Raw genomic sequence first — 19,212 nt, forward strand, 5'->3', positions numbered from 1 at the left:
CGGGTTTTCCAGGTTAAGTGGCAAACCTTGCAATAACTATAGCACTAGAGCTGTATTATTAACTAGTTTTTGTATTTTTTTTTTAAATATGTATTAACTAACTTGTTTCAATGGCTGTTCTAATTTTGTTTTAAGAATAAGGCTGTTAAAGTATTATTACTTATATTTGCTTTTTCTATTTTTTTTTCAGTTTTTAAGAAATTGGTCAAATTTGCTGAATTACTATATCATAATTTTAATAAAATAAAACTATATATTGTATCTAATAAAGAGTATTAAATCTTCGCTGTGCCGAAATTCGCTTTTCTTTGTTGTTATTTTGTTAATTGTTGCCTACACTTTTTGTGATTTATAACTGTGTTGAAAATGGTGTAAAAACTTGAATGGAAACGGTTTGTTTGCAAAATTGCCAACAGAGTAATTGTGTAATTGAAAATCTTAAAAGAAAAACATATGTATATGTTTCCTAGGGAATTATTACTATATATTTTGATTAGGCAAGAAGTTTGTAGATTTTCTTGTTATATGATGAGATTATATGACCAGATAAAAACAAGTAGCACCTTTTAGATCAATCCGATACTTAATTTAGAAAGCTGTCAAATAACTTATTTCCTAGTTTAGTCAACTATTTTTATTTCACTAAGCTGATTGAAAAGCTACGCAAAAGCTAAAGTTGCAAAAGTATATAAATCAATAGAATAGCGGAAAACTACAAAAATTCTCAAAATTAACTGTCAAATGCAAAAGAATGAGAGACTTACGAGAGTCAAATGAATAACTCATAAAAACTACATACATATACCATATGTAATTAACCAGTTTTGAATAGCTAAGAGAAAATAAATGTAGCCTCAAGGCTGGGCATTTTGTTGATCTTCTCATTGGCCTTGCAACAGCCTCCACATTTGTGGCATCGTCCCCCAATTAAGATCAGCATTATTTACTGAGCAGTTGACACATGGAACACAAGATGTGTTGCAGCTGCTGGACAAGCTCCCTTCCGATCGTCTCGGAAACAAATGGAAGTGTGTTTTGTTCTTGACACTTGGACAAGTTATTTTCGAAAATGTCACGGGACTTGCCAGTGCAATGAGCCATAATTTTTGCTCTCTTTTTGATGGGCTAATCAAGAGCACATATTCTACAGTCACATCCTCTGCAGATGTGCATCTGATATGCATCATCTCAGAAGTGCAGAGGCGTCCCCAAGCAAAAAGGGATTGGACTCCATTGCCTTCAACTACTACACTGTGCGATGAAATGCGTTTTTAATTGACCGACACGCAAAAATGTGGCACCCAGTTTAAGTTTCTGTTTCAGCTTTCGAGTTCCAGTTCCATCAATTCAAAGGTCACAGTCCCCACACTACTGATTGACAACAGTTTGGTCGCCTCGTATCGCATATGCCATAAATAGATATTCACATCCAAAGTCGCTTCATTTCGTATGCCTCAATTAATTTGTATGAACAAAATAACGCAAAATGCTCGCACTCGAATGTGAGTTAGATACTGGATGAATCTATGACTGGTCATCGGAGTCTGCTATATACAGCAGACCAGATCGAGCCGGAAATATATTCGGTCAGGGACAATGGGGCATCGGTTTGAGCCGGATTTTGGGCTTTACATGAAAATGGAAATGTACTCAATACTCGCTTGCAATTTCCATACACTTATAACGGGTATGGAAACATTAACATTTAATGTGCAATTATATTATACTAATAAATAATTGCTGAATGCTTAATTTGAAATTAAAAATATAAATTATAAAATGCGCAATGCAAATTTAAAACCATTTGATAAATGAATTCTCAGAAAAAATCAGTTGAAATGAAATTTGTTGAATATTACAATCTTAATAAAGTAAACATTTTTTATTTGAAATACAAATTTTTTGGTTCCATTATTTTCTTAAAATTTGTTGCTCTTTTGTTAGAGTATTTCTCTGGCTATATTTTTTTAATAAACACCGCTCGGTCATTTCTTAGTATGATTTGGCATCATTTTTTATTGAAATGTTGTACAAACATTTCAATTTCAAATTTCAATTGCAGACCTCATGCCTGATGGTTCGCTGACTTATGGACCAATTAAAGAGACGACAACGACGACAATGATGAACAACATATCTGAAGATCATCATCAACGATATACATATATATAGTATGTTGCATATATAATTCCCGAAATGTCTGATCCGATCATATCAGATCGGTTTGGATCACATGCGTGGTTAATTGTGAGTTCAAAATTGCGAGAGATCTTCGTGAGATGAGATATGCCATTTGATATGTGATTGGGGCGCGCATTCATTAAAACTGTCAACAATTTTATTTATGTATTTATTAATCAAAATTGTGTCCTCTGAGTCTGAGGTTAGGCGAGAGGAATCCAAATAAAATTGTCGTTGACGCTGATAGCATTAACAATTAATAAATATGCTAAATTAACAGTTTTTATTATCAATTAATATTTCGCTTCCTTTTCGCTCACGAGTTCCAAAAACAAAATCCATGGTCTATATGGGTGCACTTCAATTTATATACTACATATAATACAGTTTGTACATATATGTTTAAGTGCTTGCTCTTGATTATCAGACTTGTCGAGTTCAATCGTACACTCTGCTCTGCAGTCTGGACAAAGTGTGCCATTGATAATAGCAAATCAGCAAAAACAACAAGGAACACAAAAAAACGAAATCAAATAAGTGAAGAAACAACTGGACTGATAAACCTGGAATGCCCATAATACGAACGAATATATGTGTTTGAATAATACGAGTATTAGTTTATATATGATTAAAATGTCACCAAGCACTGCTTAGGTTACTAACTCGATTGCATACGAGTATAAGCAGATGACGTTCGTAGATAGAGATTTTGTAATCTTCATGCGATTAATTATACCCCTTACCAAGTGAATACTAATCGACTTGTCCTCGATTAAAAGCATAATTTTGATAGTACCCTTAAGGTACTTTAGGTTAACTATCTAATCTGAAAGTTTTCGCATAAACGGAGAAACATAACACAACTATTTTCTACAATTTCAAGGTGGGGCATCTTCCTTATCGATCCCTCTTGAATAATGCAATCTGACTTTGTTAATATTTACATTTTATATAGTTGAGGGTCTCTCTCTATATATACTTTAAGGGGCAATAAAGATGGAATAAGATAGATCTTTTTGAAATGTTGTGCATTTGCATGCTGACTGAAAACAAAAAAAAAAAAAAAAAAAAAAAAAAAAACACTCATGTCTCGTCTCGTATCACGTTTCCACTATAAAAATTAACCGCTGGCAATGATCATTTATTAAGTGTTAGGCAGCGCAAAAAGCTCAGGTTACGTTAATCAACTATGAACTACAATACTCGACTGTTTCATATACAAATACATATATCTGAGTATATACTGAGTTGTATTTATCATTGCTTAACCGCAGCAAACCGCAATTATTTAGCCCACAATTTTGCACCATGCAAATGCAAAGAACTGCAATCCAATTTTAGCTGGTAATATAATAATATTTATAATCAAGTATACATCTTATATATTCTGGTAACTGGCGTGTACGAATGTAGCGTGTTCGGCTAATAGAAAAACCGCTCACTTTATCACCCGCCTAGAACCAGCTTCAGCCCTAGAATCCCCCTCCCTAATTGCATTGTACTAATGCATGAAACAAAACACAAAAATAAAACAAAAACTACCTCGAACTCGTAACGACTTTCAGTCAAAGTTAGTAAAATCCAAAAAGAACGGATTGTTGCACGTGTTTAATACACTACTCACTCAGATAATATGCACTTCAGCGATCAGGTTAATGCAAGATAAGAAATTCAAGTTGTTAAGTTAAGCTTTTTTGATACTAAGCACCAAATAATATGCCATTTGACATAATTACTGTCCTAAATCACATAGAGAAAAGTTCCGTTTCAGATAAGCAAAAATTCATTCAGGTATTTCAAGGAACTGCTTATCGACATGTCTGGAATTCAAATTAGTACATTTATTGCCTACATATATGTAGTACTTATTATGTTTCAAGGGGCGTTCGCTGCTATCAAAGATTTATGTATGTGGCATATTTTACAATCATATTAATTTATTAAATCATTCATTCAACATCGAAAGACATTTCAATTTATTTCTTTATTGCAATTTATGATTATCTATTAGTAGTACTTCAATATATGACAATACTTATAATTTAGTCGGCTAAGCCCCTTTGATTTTACCTTAAGCTAGAAAAGTCTGTGTATACTACATACAATAGTATAGTTAGAGCGTTACAAAAAATACTTAAGTATTTCTCACTCAAGTATCTGGTGCGCGTGCACGATTATCTAATGAAAACCGTTAAATATCGAAAGTATTGGAAACGAAATTGAACTCGAAGTCGGAACGGGAACGTTTCCACCAAGTAGGCAGCGAAAGGGGAGCAGGGGTCGCGGGGAGCCGTGTAGCTGGCAGTTTGGTCAGATAGCGCGATTTATGAGTGGTTAAACTACAAACACACTAATATATTGCCCATACTACATATATGTGTTAAAGTGCGCGTGTGTTTGTTTGCAGCAAGTGTATATAAAGCTTGCGACTCCTTGGCGCAGCGTCGGCAGTGTTGTTTCAACGATCAATACACGACGCTGACAGCGGCGTCAACAGCGTTTAACTCCAGCGACAGCAGCGCCAAGCAGTCGCAGTCGGCACCAGCAGCCGACAGAGCAGCTGGCAGAGCAGCAGCGCTTATCTGTTCACATATAAACTAAAGTCTGTGGAAATAATTTCTCATTTGAAATTTAACAGTCGACGTGCGCGGAAGGCACAAAATACAGAACACAACAAAACGCGTAAAGATCGTGTAGTGTGAAAATTGCTAACAACGAACGATTAAACGAACAAAAAATCCGCAAACCCAATACCAAAAACAAATAAGAACAAAATAAAAAGCAAAGCCTAAAAAGCCCAGAAGTGCGTGTTCGACAGTTCGATTTCGAATCAATTCCATTGCATATTCCAGTCTCGTCCGCAGTACGATTTAAGCTGCCGTTGCGTGCGGTTCTTTCTCTCGCTATCCTTTCCACCTTCACCTACGTTTCTTTCTCTTTCACGCCTACGCTCTATTCATATTGCACATCGCTTTCTGTTGTGTGTTGCGCATGCGCCAAAGTGAAAAGTGTTGAAAAGCAAAAAGCGAAGGATTGATTGCAGCGTGTGCTTTTGCGCGTGTGTGTGAGGGCAAATTGTGCCGTAAATTTTTTATTTACGCAGCGTTCGCGTAAATTATAACCGTGGCGAAGGAATTGGCTAATTTGTTAACATTGCAACAAACGAGAGCCGAAATGACACAACAACCACAATGGGGCATAAGCTTATCAAAGTGTAAGTGCAAATTAAGTGTGTGTGTTTAAGTGTATATGTGTTTGTAAGCGAATGTGTAAGTTTGACTGTGTGAGTAAGTTTTGTGTTATGCGTTGAATTGTGATTTCAAATTCGAATTCAAATTCAAATCGGATTTCGAATTCGTTGAACTCTGGCTCAACATTCTTGAAATGCTTTAATTATTGTTTAACCGACATTGACCGACAACAGCAACAACAACAACGAACATCACGAGCAGCACTTGAATGCAAAACTTAAGTATAAAGTGTCATATAGCAGTACACATGTGTGTGTGTTATAATAACAATGACAAAACGTTTTTATTTTTTTTTTTATATATTTCTTTTGCATTTTGCACTTCCGATTCCATTTGCGTACATGTTTTGCTTACGGATTATAATATATTGTTTGATCTTTTCTACGGTTTTTTTTTTTATATTCCGTTGATACCTTTTGTTTAGCGAGTTTTATGCTAGGCACGCGTCAACATAATCATCAATAATCTTGCGGTCGATTGCTCTTTAATTTGACAATTTCTATGGACAAATGACACCGTCTCTGAGAATTGATTTGCATGAGAATAAAGAAAGGCGCACGACATGATGACGACAGATTGGCAATAGGTTCAAATAAAACATGAATATCGTAAAAAGTTTAACTCTCAGAAGATTCTTCTTCCACAATTCTAGCGACTTACAAAATTTTCGTTTATAAAGGGTTAAACTTAGTCTCTCTAGCGTCTAGACAACTAATTATATAGTCGAATTTCTAAAAGCTTATGAGATTTATTAAATGTCACAAAAAAAAAAACGAAGCGTGTTGAGGCTTTTTCTTGTTTTGAAATCCACTTTTTAATGTGACAATGAAATAAAACCAGCTAATCGTCTACTTATACATACGTAAATTAAGAATTTTATTTGAACTAGAAAACAGCATTTCGGAAACGTGCAAAATATAAAACAATGCCAAGATGTCCCCCGATGAAAGTGATATCATTTGAAATGTTGATAGCCATCAACAACTAAAAAAAACTATATATAGTTTTGAGACCTCATTTTCAAAAATCTTTTTGGAATCGTATTGAAATACTAAAACAGAAAGATATATGTATATACATATTTATACAGAGTTCATGTGTTACAGATAAAAGTTTTTGAAATAATCTAGCAAAAGCTTTTTAGGTTAGGAAGAAAGTTTCGTTTCTTGCTTGTTATCATGGAAATTTTGATTGTCATTATAAAGCCGGCAATAAAATAATGTGTTTTTTGTTTTTTTTTTGAGGCTAGCGGTAGCTTGACCTCCTTATAGAGAGACTGTTTCCTTTGTATTGTTTTTTGGGCAAGGTCAATGTAATAAAAGAATTCTTTTTTGTGTTTCCAATGATTTCATAATAATTCTCCCCATTTCTTTCCCTCTCACTCGCTGGCAGAAGTATTTCGGAACATGCATATATAAATAAATATCAACAAAAACAAAAAATAAATGAAAAAGAGAAAAGGGAAAAATGTTGTAACGTCGCGAACTGGAATTCATTTTACGAGATTGTTTATTTGTTTTCTACGCGTTTTATTTGTCATATGCAAATGTTATTATTGACAAAAATATTATTCTTTTCAGTTTTAAGTTTTGTCAGTCGCTGTAAACGTGAGTTAGGTACTTAACTATGTGTATGGACTCAATGAGTTTCAGACTCTTGACACTTTGTGGCTGACAATTCATCATTTGTCAACAGCTTATCATTAGCTGGGGCCAGTGGAGGTCTTGTCTGGTCTTGTTCTTCCTGCGGATTCTGTAGAACCGATGACTATATATATATTTATAAATATGCATATATAATTTGTTGATACGAATGTTTGAACTCTCTCTTCGGAGCACTTGCCTTATCCGAATTACAAGTCGATGCACGCATATCTTTAGCCCCGCTCTCAATTCTTATTTTTGCAAAAGCCTTTATGCCATTATCTAAGTAATGAAGTTGTTTGCAACTGTGATGATGACATATACTATAAGCTGTCTATATATGTATGTACTTATATACTAAGAAGTCGGTAGCGTTGCAATACAATGAAAATGAGACGAAAATATAACCCAACGAGTCAGCATTTATCTCGCCGAAACAATAATCATTAAAGTTATCGCATAAATCTCACAATAAACAGAGTTTATCCACTTAAAAAAAAAAAGGCCAAGATATATATACATACATATGTATATACACCTGTATTTTTTGCATTTTGATGGAGTCACGTGGTTTGTTTTATTCCCGGAAATCTAATGCACATACGAGTTAAGGTAAACGTTCATTAATCGGTTAATAAGGCTATAATTGGCGTATCTTATCATAAATCCCAAAGTATTGTACAGGTACTATGGCACATGATTTATGTTCGTATATCTATCCGTAGTATATAGTTCTATTATGTCCTCTAATCATGAACGAGCCGTCAGACTCGAGTGAATTACGACCACACTCATGCGATTTTACATAGGAGACCGAAACTAAACCTATACTATAGCATATATAATCTTTCCTTATCGATATAGGTTTTTTATTTGGTGTATTTGAGAATCGTGTCGCTTATAAATTGTAGCCGGGTGGCGGCTTGAAGTATTTGTTAAATAATATGACAAATATTGAGAGATCATTAAATTGTCAGCTCCACTGCAACTACGTAAATATATTTATGAATGTTAATTTCTAGTTCAAATAAAGCTCTCCCCCACAATGACGTAGTTGGACTCCCCCTTGACTTGTAAATAATATCGACAATTATAATTGAAATTCCAACATACACAAAAAAAAACGACCAGATCATTCAAATGATCAGAGAACTGGAACTGAAAACTAGTAAAGGGAGTGAAGCATATATAATTATAGCTGTGAGAATCGGATCATCAACATCAATCTTGTTGTTATTTATAAAAATAGTACATTATCTCTTTTTTTGTGCTCTAATAAAATTGTCATGCATTGAGTTGATCACTTTATAAGTATGGTACATAATACACTCTATTGGCGATGTGTTAACAAATGTGTTGTTGTCGACGACTCTTTAATTAATTTGAAGAAGTTGGCTCAATGTTGATATTAAGCATTTATTGTTTACATTAATTCAACCTTCAGCCTTTGGCATTCCACAAATGAGAACTTTATTGCTCCAATTTCTAAAACATAATCAATTTGTTGTTATTTTTTAGGGCTCTAATTTTCTAGGTGCCAAAAACAAAAATATAGGAAAGAGGTAGGGAAAAAGTAGAGAAACAATACAATGGCGCCGACTTATAAATACCAGGGAACTGGCGCTTTATGATCCGTCATCATACTTGAACGCAATGTCGGAACTTATCGCAGATCTATACCACTCGAAGTTATCAACACATAATGCCATTTTACTTATTATTATTATATGTACTTTGCCATAAACGGCACCCTCCAGCTATAGTTGAACAAAAAACATTTTAAATGCCCCCATAAAAATTGGGCCATAATCACCGAATCGTACTTCTATTGAATGCTATCGAAGTGTATCATAAACATATATCGAAAGAATTAAGTAATGTGTGGTTAGTTAGGTAATGCCAAGGGATTTAAAATTCTGTATATTTAAAGAATATAATATTAATAAATTTCAACAGAGAAGGTGAATTATAAACAAAATATGTTGAAGTTCCATATGAATTTAAATTACAAATTCAACGCTGTAATAACTATAATTATCTCTGATAAAGTATATACATAGGAATTATTGCTTGGAAGTTGACTAATCCCAGATAAATTATAACTCATCGAATGAAATGTTTGTAATTCTCATAGTTGAATTACATTTTTTATTACTACAAATGTTATTCATGTCGGAAGTCGATAAATAACAAACAAATTATAACATATTACTTCTTAGAAGTTGAGAATACTAGAATTATTATACGAGCAGTCTCTTTGTTCATTATATAATATAATTCTCACATGTAAATTCAACGGTTCAATAATTACATTCATCTTCAAGGTACTTGAAGTGTCTGCTAATCAATATTTTCCGGTTTTAATGGAATGACATTTCCGATATAAAAAAGTTAATGAATTTCTGCTGAATTATGAACAAGTTCGATTACAATTAAGTGTATTTAATACATTTCAATCCAATCATTTAGTATAGCTGAGTTTGCATTCCAAATGTGATGAGACTAACTTGAATAAAATTCGCGATCAGAGAGTTTTGGCACCTGAAGGCACACCTTTGTACTCATTTCATATGTAGATTACAATGGCATTGGCATATCAATCAGATCTGGAAAGTTTTCCCCAGTCAGCCGAGTAATTTGTGTAATTTGTGTTACAAATGTGGAATTTGTGATTTCCTCATAAAAGGGGATCTACCAAGCATTATAGCCGATATAGGGCGACTGTAAATAGCGCTGGCGTGCTCCGAACTTATTACGGATCCGATTCAAATTAATTGACATGACAATTTTGAGATAAATAATAAAAATATAAATTTTGTATATATTGTAGAATTTATATGGTATTTAAACGTCTCAATCAAATTCAATTTGTACTTTATCAGCGCTTGATTTGAAGCACTAATTGAATAACTTTTAAGCGGGGTTTTTTTTTTTTTGTTGAGGGGCAAAAATTGTTTATTCGCATGCTAAATAAAGTCAATGAAATTATTTGAAAGACACTCTGCGAAATTGTCAAATATTTGTCTAAATGGTGCCACAATTGACGTCAGAATTTTAAGTATTTTATGATTATTTACGTAGTGTTTTTAGTAATTTATTGGAGTCGTGTGTTAATTAATTGATCGACTTTAACTTTCGCTTCGTTTATAGATTTTATATTACCGCAACGTGTGATATTGGCCATCATGGGCTTTCTGGCCATCCTGAATGCCTACACGATGCGTGTTTGCCTCTCGCAGGCGATCACCGTCCTGGTGAAGAAGAAGAACAGCACCGATGAGGATGGCAACGATCAAGCGATCTGTGAACCCGACGATCTCGATGGCGATAGTGGATCAGCCAGCAGCGGCGACTTTGAGTGGTCCGAGGAGCTGCAGGGTTTGATCCTGTCCGCCTTCTACATTGGATACATTGTCACTCATGTACCTGGCGGTTTGCTCGCTGAGAAGTTTGGCGGCAAATGGACTCTGGGTCTTGGCATTCTCTCCACCGCTGTCTTCACCATGCTCACTCCTTTGGCTATCGATTATGGCGGTTCCGATTGGCTGATTGTCACGCGTGTCCTTATGGGTCTGGGGGAAGGAACAACTTTCCCTGCCTTGAGTGTGTTGCTCGCAGCTTGGGTGCCGGCCAATGAACGTGGAAAACTTGGAGCTTTGGTTCTGGGCGGCGGTCAAGTAGGCACCATCATGGGTAATCTGTTGTCTGGCGTCTTTTTGGAGTCTTACCACTGGTCGTTTGTCTTCTACTTCTTTGGCGGTCTTGGCGTTGTTTGGTTTGTCATCTTTGTAAGTATTGCCAGAGCACATGATTAAAAGCTCTTTATATGTATAAAAGCAATTTCACACTCAATACGTTAATGGCAATCAAATAGATTTTTTGCCACTTAACAATCGGAAATTTACCCTAAGCAAATTGTTCAAAAATTGCTGATTGATTGCCATAAAATTATTGAAGCTTAAGAGGAGAATAAACTGGGTTTTTTGCTTGGCCAAAAATCAATCCATTTTAAAAATCAGCGCTGATAAAGCACATTCTAATAAAAGTCTAATCTTAGCTTATCTATTTGCTTACAAATTAAAAAGTAAGAGTGTTAAAAAGATCGATTATTATTTTTGTATATATATATACTCCGATAAAGATTCAGCGGGAAAAGATCTTAACTTAACTCCTTTGTCTGGCTGTGTAGATAAACCCCAACAAAGTTCTTTTCAATAATTTCCGTTTCTCTATTTCCTTGCAGGTCTTACTGTGCTTCAGCGACCCCAGCAGCCATCCCTTCATCAAGCCCTCGGAGCGCGAGTATCTGGTCAAGGAAATCGGTACAATTGGCCGCAACGAGAGCCTGCCCCCAACACCCTGGAAGGCCATCCTCACCAATCTGCCGATGTTCGCTTTGGTCTCCGCACAAATCGGTCACGATTGGGGCTTTTACATCATGGTCACCGATCTGCCCAAATACATGTCCGATGTGCTACAATTCTCGATCAAGGCCAACGGTCTGTACTCATCCCTGCCCTACATCATGATGTGGATCGTCTCGGTGGGCAGCGGTTTTGTGGCCGATTGGATGATCCGTCGTGGCATTATGAACACAACAAACACACGTAAAGTGATGACTGGATTGGCTGCCTTTGGACCAGCCATCTTCATGGTGGGTGCCTCGTATGCTGGCTGTGATCGTGTCCTTGTCGTGGTGCTCTTCACCATCTGCATGGGTCTGATGGGTGCTTACTATGCGGGCATGAAGCTCAGTCCCCTGGACATGAGTCCCAACTATGCGGGCACCTTGATGGCCATCACGAATGGTATTGGTGCCATCACCGGAGTCATTACGCCGTATCTCGTGGGCGTAATGACGCCAAATGCCTCGCTACTCGAATGGCGTACTGTGTTCTGGGTGGCATTCGGTGTGCTGTTCGTCACTGCCATCGTTTACAGCATCTGGGCTTCGGGAGAGGTGCAACCCTTCAATGGAACGATCGTCGAACCGACTACATTGGACTTTGAGGCTCACGAACGTAAACCGGAGCTTAAGCTCAAGACGATGGAGCACAGCTCGTAAACGGGAGAGCGCGAAAGAGCAGCAAAACGATCCAAAGTGTTCAGATTGCCATAACTGTTCAAGATCTAGTTTATAGACATACAATTTATACCGCATCGTATACTATCGTAAACTATTGTATCCTATCGTACACACCTACGTAGTACTTTATATAACGTCGATATTCTGTGCACCTGTGGAATTTGTTGCTATGTGAGAAGCTCAAGAAGACATTTCTTAATGTACACTCTATGTAATTGTTAATGTAATGTAAACAAAAACATTGTATGTATGTCAAGCGTACATCATGGATGCTGCTGATCAACCACTTCAAATTGCTAGTTTTATAGTATGCCACGCCCCCAACCCCTTTCCCCCATACATTTATAGTAATCTATAAGCTTCCAGCTGCAGATTCTCTATCCTTTAAATCGTTTTACTCACTCCACAGCAGCTAAGCGAATTTACTTATGTACATTGCCTTTGTCTTTCCCCCATTACAACTTTCCCTCCCTCCCACCAAACACTCCACTGTCTGCAGCAATGTACTCTCTTAATTATTATTTAGTATTTAATCGAAGATATAAAAAAGAAACGAAATTCAGTTTTAGGCTAGTGAAAATAATTAAATGCAACACGATGAAATGTTATGTACCTTAATTTGTATTTGCGCAATGTAAGAGAAAACAAAGAAGAAAACTTAAAACAGTTGAAATTGTCAATTATTAATTATTGTACGCGCATTTTTTAATTGTTGATCAATGTATAAATGCATGTGTTTTTTTAACACCTAATCTGTTAAAGCATTACTGTTTTTATAATGTTTAGTCCAAATAAAGTGCATAAACTAATTAACTGCAGCTGTGTTTATTTCGGTTTTCAATATACGACAAAAGGGAAAAACAATCTTAAAACATATTCATATATAGTAAATAACTAATTTCAAGTAAAGGGAAATGAAAATCTTTGAAAAAAAAATTAGATACTAATCCTTTTGAATAGCATTTTTTTTTTTAAATTTTCATTTTAATTGTAATTCTCAATTTTGAATAAAATATAAATTCTCTTTTGCTTCTAAAGTAACTGCTCTAAAACAAAGGGGTATAATAATTCTAAAATGTAATATTTGTACAATTTATGTTGAAAAATAGTTTTTATTACTATTTAGAAAACTATTTTTCATTTTTTAAACTAGAGCTTAAGTTTAATAATTACTTCAGAGTTTATTTACTTGCGGTTACTTATGATTTTTAAAAAATCAGCAAATAACCCGTAATTTTGAATTTTTTCCATAATAATTATATCATACGTAGTTATTACTGTACAGTAGAGTTAATATAGATCTGTGTAGACTGTCGTAGATAAAACCCCCAGAACAATAAACTCGGCTAATTGGATAAGCTACTTCTGGGAAAATAATATTGCTTTAATAATACTATCATCAGTTCGTATCTTTTGAGTGTTTGACAACTATTTTTTATGGGGGATTCCCTATCACAGACAGTTTGCTTTTTAAATCAAATTGTGACAGTTGAGATTATTTCAAGTATTCAATACTGTAAATTCAATTCTTTTGATAAATAAAATGTTAGGTTTTCAGCAGAAACTGAGAAAATTCTTTGACTGTAAGTATCCAAATACAGAAGAAATATCAAATATTCCTAATTATATAGATGATAGCTAATAAGAGTAGATCTGCAGGTGAAACAGCGATTGGTGCTCTGCTATTTTAGTTTGTTGGCCATCATAAATGCGTATACAATACGCTATTGTCTGGACTTTTCACTGAATCGCATAGTAAGGGAGTCGAAGGCGAAGTCTATCAAAACTCCTTTAATTGTGAAACCCACACCGAGAAGAGTGAACCGAAACACAGTGCCAACTACTGCAAGACAAAGACCTAAGCCTCGACAAAGAGCTGGCAGAGATCAACTTAAATTAAATCCACAGCAGTTGAAGCAAACACAATTCCATGCACCCGTCATTACCACCTCCAACTGCTCCGATGTGTGGACGAAAGAAGTGCAGATTCTGGTCTCCGCCTCCTTCTATGCGGGCTACATGCTTACACACATTCCAGGCGGACGTCTGGCGGAGCGTTATGGTGGCAAGTGGATATTGGGTGCTTCGATATTACTTTCGGCAATTCTAACGCTGCTCACTCCAACCATAGTGCGTCATGGTGGTCCTGGCGCCTTGATGGCCCTCCGATTGTTAATAGGATTCTGCGAGGGTCCCACATTTCCAGCGGTCAGCGCTTTGCTGGCCCAATGGGTTCCCGAAAGCGAACGAGGATTGCTCTGCAGCTGCGTGCTGAGTGGCGGCGAAATTGGGGTCATATTTGTTCACTTGGTTAACGGATTGGCTCTGGGTGAGGAGGATTGGGCGATGGCATTCTATGTGGTCGGTAGCGGTGCAATGCTTTGGTTTGTGGGTTTCGTAAGTAAATCAGTCATTTTTCATGAAACATTACTTCAAATTAGTTTATCCACTAACTGCCATAAATGCATGGTCAATTTATTGAGGATGCTCTCTATAAATATGCTTCAATCTTAAAGCTTATTAACATTATTATTTCTACACGAACCAAATTTTACATTTGGTAGACACATTAATTTGAAAGTTTGTTATAGGGGAAAATATATTATGAGTTGGCAAACTCGACAAAAAAAAAGTTGTTTAAAGCGGATAACAAAGATGTTTACGAAAGAAGACTGTACATACCTTAATATCTTCTGGATGTTCCAGAATATTGTAAGCTATAAATATTTAATCTATTTTTTGGATTTCAGGTTCTCGTCTGCTACAGCAAACCGGATGCCTCGCCATTTATACAGAGCTCGGAGCGTGAGTACATCAAGAGCCAGGTGAGCGACACTTTGATCACAGAACCAGAGACAGAAGCAACTGACACTAATGAAGCGCCTTGGAGCAACATGCTGCTGAATGCGCCCATATGGGCACTGATTGCAGCTAATATGCAGCACGACTGGAATCAGCAAGAGATGGCACAAGAGCTGCAACAGCTGCTGCACCAACTGCAGTCCAAGGGCAGCACGCTGTGGACAGAGCTAGAGTCCAGTTTACGGGTAACTGCACCGCATCTGTGGAGCTGGCTGGCCTCGCTCACCTCAGGCCAGCTCAGCGATTATCTGATTGCAAACGGGATCTTGAATCGCACACAGACACGTTCCCTCATGTCCTGGCTGGTCTTTGTGAGCAGCTCCATGTATCTAGTCTATGACAAGCAGCAAAGTGCGCGAATGTGGAGTGTTCTGGCTTTTGGCGCCTACTATGCGGGCATCAAGCTGCTGCCCCTGGACATGAGTCCCAATTTCGCCGGCACACTGATGGGCATCTCCAACGGCCTAGGTTCACTGCCGGGTCTGTTGTTGCCACTGCTGCAGCAACTGGAGTCGGAGTACGAAATTGTGGGCAGCATTCGTGCTGCATTTTGGTTGATATGCGCTGGATATATTTCGGGCGATGTGCAGTCGTATAATCAGCGACAGCGACGTAGCAACCAGCCAATTGTTCATTAATTACAAATGTGTGTTTTCGTATATTGTTTGGTTTGTTTTTAAAGCTAGGCTAACATATTTTAACTAGTTGAATTAATAATATTAATGAATAGTTAGTAGTTATGTATACGCTTAACAGATCGATTGAATGCGTTCGATCGACTTTTCATTTTTTCATCGTCTAAAACTAGGAGCACAGGGAATAACTAAAACAAAGATTTGCCATATCTTTTATATAACACTGTTTCGACGTGGGATTGGTTTTTTGTGTTGTGTTTTGTTTTTATGGTTATAAGTTTTGTTTTCTGTTGTTGGGAGAAGTTATTGGTTTGTTGCAACTTAATTAGCACACGTTAAATGCCCGCATCTACCTTCACACAACATCTTTTTTGTTTACATGCCCGGCTGGGCAAGGAAACCGGACTGCGCCATGGCGGAAATGGTGTTCATATCGATGCCCATCTTGCGCGTCACATTGATTTGAGCCAGCGCCGCATTACGCAAGGAATAGACATGGACCAGCTCCGCCTGACTCTTGGCATAAAGCAGCGCCTTCTCAAACAGATCGACAGCACGCTGCAGTTGCGCTCGCTGCACCTCCACGGTGCCCAGTGTCTCGTATGCCAGCTCACACTTGGGATCCACCTCGATGGCACGATTGAGCAACGCGACAGCCGTGTCGATATCGCCACGCCATTGCAGCATCATGATGGCCTGATGCACCAGCAACGATGGATTTGTGGGCGCCAGTTTCATGGCCTTCTCGTAGAACTGTTGCGCCTGTGGGAATTGCTGCTGATCCGCCAGCACTTGGGCCATAAGACTGTAGCATTCAACGCAATCAGGGAACTTCTCGATGGCCAGCTCAAAGTCGCGTATCACGCGTCCCAAACGATTCTGATCGTTGGTCAACAACGCCAGACGATACTCCGCGTAGCATTTCTGTACATAGGCAATAGCATGATTGGGTGCCAATCGCACAGCCGTATCGAACTCCACCAACGCCTCATCGATCTGTTCCAGCAGCAGCAAGATTTGGGCACGCTGGTGATAGACATCTGCATTGTCGGGGCGTAGCTTCTGAGCCTCGAGGAAGTCGGCCAAGCCCTTGTCTCGCTCATCCGTCTGTATGAAGAGTGCGGCACGCTTAATGTACGCATAAACACGCAGCGTAGGATCGGCATCAGCTGAAAAGGATTGGGAAAACGATTATTCATTACCTTGGCATAAATATCTAGGAAGCGTAGGCTAGAAATGAAATAAAAATAATGATAAACTTACCATTGGCCAGTATGGCATCAAAGTCATGTTTGCTGTCCGCAAAGCTGCCGCCCAGTAGATGGAATGTGCCGCGCATGAGGAGCGCCTCCACTTTGTACTGTGCATCCGACTCGGATGATTCAATTTCCTCGGTGCAAGCGGCAATAATGTCATCATACTGCTGCGCCTCGAACGCCTTGCGAGCGCGCACAAAGCCACGCAATGGGGCATCAGTTGTCGAAGCTGGCAACTCCATCAGCTGCAGCGGATCGGCAATGAACGAGCGCATATAAGTGTTGACAAAGGCAGCCGATGGAACCACAGGAACATGCTCACGCATGCCCTTCTCCGCATCGAGGCGACCCGTCTCCTTTAGCACACGATCCGCAAACACAATCGTATTGTTGTTCTGAAACATTTCCAGGATGCAGGTGGCCGTCACATCATCCAGACACTCGCTCATATCCTTGGTTGCTTCATGAGCACGTGCTCTTCTATAATACGCCTTGGCATAGCGTGGATTATACTCCAGGGAAAGCGAACAATCTTCCTTTACTTTATTCCACTTCTTGAGCATCTCATAAGAGGCAGCACGATTCTGATAGAAGATGGCCATGTCAGTGCGATGCTCTGTGGGGCACTTATCAATGGCCTTGTCGTAGAAACTGATGGCCTCATCGTATTTGCCATTGCGATAGCAATTGTTGCCCTCCGTCTTGTAGTTGTTGGCCTCCTTCAGCGGCGACAACTGTTCCCCCAGTTCGGCGGACTTCTTTTTGCGCTCCAGTTCCGTATCCGGAGCAGTGCCATCAATGGATAAAGTTTTATTCTCAATTTTACCCTTCTTTTGCTTGTTCGACGACGTTGCCGGTTGTTTGCCGCCTTTTGTGGTCGCGTTTGTGTCGTCTTTGTTGCCGCTCTTACGTAGCACATACATCCCCAGGCCAATGGCCAGCGGAGTGCCCAGGAGCAGCGCCACTTGCCATTTATTAAGCTTTACCGAACTCAAATTAAGGAACGTTGCCATTTTTACTTAGTGGTAGGGAGAATTCCAATTGGAGTGTTTGTGGTGTGCAGCGTGTATGTAAAATCTGCAAAACAGAGAAAGAGTTTAAATTGTGTAATAGCTTTATGGTGTTATCAACAAGTATATTTCACACTAAAAAAACGATCATTGACCGTGTGCCGGTTGCGTTGCGATTTGTCACCACCTCCTCATCCTCTTCTATCACTCTCACTTATTGTTGCCCCATTCCACATATTGATCGATTTTTATAGTGCATTTAATGTGTGGTTTGTGTGTCGTTTTACTCACGTTTTGTCTAGTAATTTAACACTGCAATGAATTTTGCAAATATGAACTGTGACTTAAATGTGCTTTTTAGTGAAAAGTAAATAAAAATTTATGATTTTTATATGGATTACAACCTAGCCTGCTTAGCAAATAGAACACATCGAAATATCCGAAACAGTTGCACAACTGTTGAGCCGCTGTGCCGCACATGTGACAGCTGACATGCAGTGGTCGTGCTAAAGCTCACTGCTATGGCGCCCACGCCTTAGGGTAAAATATACCGAACTGCTAAGAGCAAATAACTATTACAGTATTTTTGTATATTTTAAACTAACTTATGGTCACACTCTAATATGTGCGTTAAATACGCTTATTATAATCGCTTTCAAAAACAAACCGAATATAATAACTAAGATATTTTTTAATACAAGTTAAATAAACAACATAAATGTTGACAACAAAAAATCATTCGCCTTTTAAAATTAAATAAACTTTGTTAAAATGTATATTTAAAAAAGGCACCCTGTATTTGTTTAGCGAATAATTTTTACACTGCGAACGGAAGATAAATATTTGTAAATAATTGAGCGAGTAGTTTGAATGAACTGTTTATGGAAGGTCAGGAGATTTCCGCGTCGATCGCACGGATCGTATGTTCGTATGTGTACGTATGTATGTATTTACACAAACACACTCACACACTGTATTTACATTGCAGTTTTGTAGATAACGCTAAACAAAGGGAGACGTGCTTAATGATCACCGCAAGGCACTGTGAGCTGAGTGCAAATGAGTTCAACTAAAAGGCTATAAATATGCACTCACTCGCACACGCACACACGTACGAAGTCTCTGTGGGGGAGGGAGTCGTAAGAGTGTAAACGTCGCACAAAGCTTTTGCATCAATGCATGCATGTGAAAACGTGTGTTGGTGATGGTGTGTGGGTTCGGTTCGGGTTCCAATTCCAATGCAAAAGGCGCTGCAAAATAATGTTCCCATCGTATTAAAATATTGAGC

General features: G+C 37.9%; 3 protein-coding genes across 4 annotated transcripts; 2 read left to right on the top strand and 1 right to left on the bottom strand.

The window, feature by feature from the left end:
* The first annotated feature begins 4,629 nt into the window (after positions 1-4,629).
* On the top strand, positions 4,630-12,834 carry LOC117564662 (putative inorganic phosphate cotransporter). Its single transcript, XM_034243524.2, has 3 exons — positions 4,630-5,395; positions 10,226-10,863; positions 11,319-12,834. Exons 1-3 carry the CDS (start codon positions 5,356-5,358, stop codon positions 12,138-12,140), a joined length of 1,500 nt encoding a protein of 499 aa, XP_034099415.2. The 5' UTR covers positions 4,630-5,355; the 3' UTR covers positions 12,141-12,834.
* Positions 12,835-13,655: 821 nt separating this feature from the next.
* Positions 13,656-15,691, top strand: LOC117563871 (sialin). Of its 2 annotated transcripts, XM_052002856.1 has the most exons (4): positions 13,656-13,744; positions 13,813-14,226; positions 14,293-14,558; positions 14,912-15,691. In XM_052002856.1, exons 1-4 carry the CDS (start codon positions 13,705-13,707, stop codon positions 15,659-15,661), a joined length of 1,470 nt encoding a protein of 489 aa, XP_051858816.1. In that variant the 5' UTR covers positions 13,656-13,704; the 3' UTR covers positions 15,662-15,691. The 2 variants fall into 2 exon arrangements, with proteins under 2 accessions (XP_051858816.1, XP_034098320.2); XM_034242429.2 differs by having other exon boundaries at positions 13,813-14,558.
* On the bottom strand, positions 15,688-18,369 carry LOC117564659 (mitochondrial import receptor subunit TOM70). The gene is made up of 3 exons (XM_034243517.2): positions 18,216-18,369; positions 16,922-17,991; positions 15,688-16,827 (listed from the first exon to the last, which is right to left on the bottom strand). Exons 2-3 carry the CDS (start codon positions 17,925-17,927, stop codon positions 16,034-16,036), a joined length of 1,800 nt encoding a protein of 599 aa, XP_034099408.2. The 5' UTR covers positions 17,928-17,991; positions 18,216-18,369; the 3' UTR covers positions 15,688-16,033.
* Positions 18,370-19,212: the final 843 nt, after the last annotated feature.

Source organism: Drosophila albomicans, chromosome 2L (genome assembly GCF_009650485.2).
Source record: "Drosophila albomicans strain 15112-1751.03 chromosome 2L, ASM965048v2, whole genome shotgun sequence".
NCBI lineage: Eukaryota > Metazoa > Arthropoda > Insecta > Diptera > Drosophilidae > Drosophila > Drosophila albomicans.

What these genes read in the sequence shown, in the direction of transcription:
- LOC117564662 (XM_034243524.2), top strand. Translation starts at nt 5,356, where the DNA reads ATGACACAACAACCACAATGGGGCATAAGCTTATCAAAGT. An exon ending in GGGCATAAGCTTATCAAAGT is followed by an intron (nt 5,396 to 10,225) that starts GTAAGTGCAAAT and finishes CTTCGTTTATAG; the next exon opens with ATTTTATATTACCGCAACGT. An exon ending in TTGTTTGGTTTGTCATCTTT is followed by an intron (nt 10,864 to 11,318) that starts GTAAGTATTGCC and finishes ATTTCCTTGCAG; the next exon opens with GTCTTACTGTGCTTCAGCGA.
- LOC117563871 (XM_034242429.2), top strand. Translation starts at nt 13,705, where the DNA reads ATGTTAGGTTTTCAGCAGAAACTGAGAAAATTCTTTGACT. An exon ending in ACTGAGAAAATTCTTTGACT is followed by an intron (nt 13,745 to 13,812) that starts GTAAGTATCCAA and finishes TAATAAGAGTAG; the next exon opens with ATCTGCAGGTGAAACAGCGA. An exon ending in TGCTTTGGTTTGTGGGTTTC is followed by an intron (nt 14,559 to 14,911) that starts GTAAGTAAATCA and finishes TTTGGATTTCAG; the next exon opens with GTTCTCGTCTGCTACAGCAA.
- LOC117564659 (XM_034243517.2), bottom strand. Translation starts at nt 17,927, where the DNA reads ATGGCAACGTTCCTTAATTTGAGTTCGGTAAAGCTTAATAAATGGCAA. An exon ending in TGATGCCATACTGGCCAATG is followed by an intron (nt 16,828 to 16,921) that starts GTAAGTTTATCA and finishes AATCCTTTTCAG; the next exon opens with CTGATGCCGATCCTACGCTG.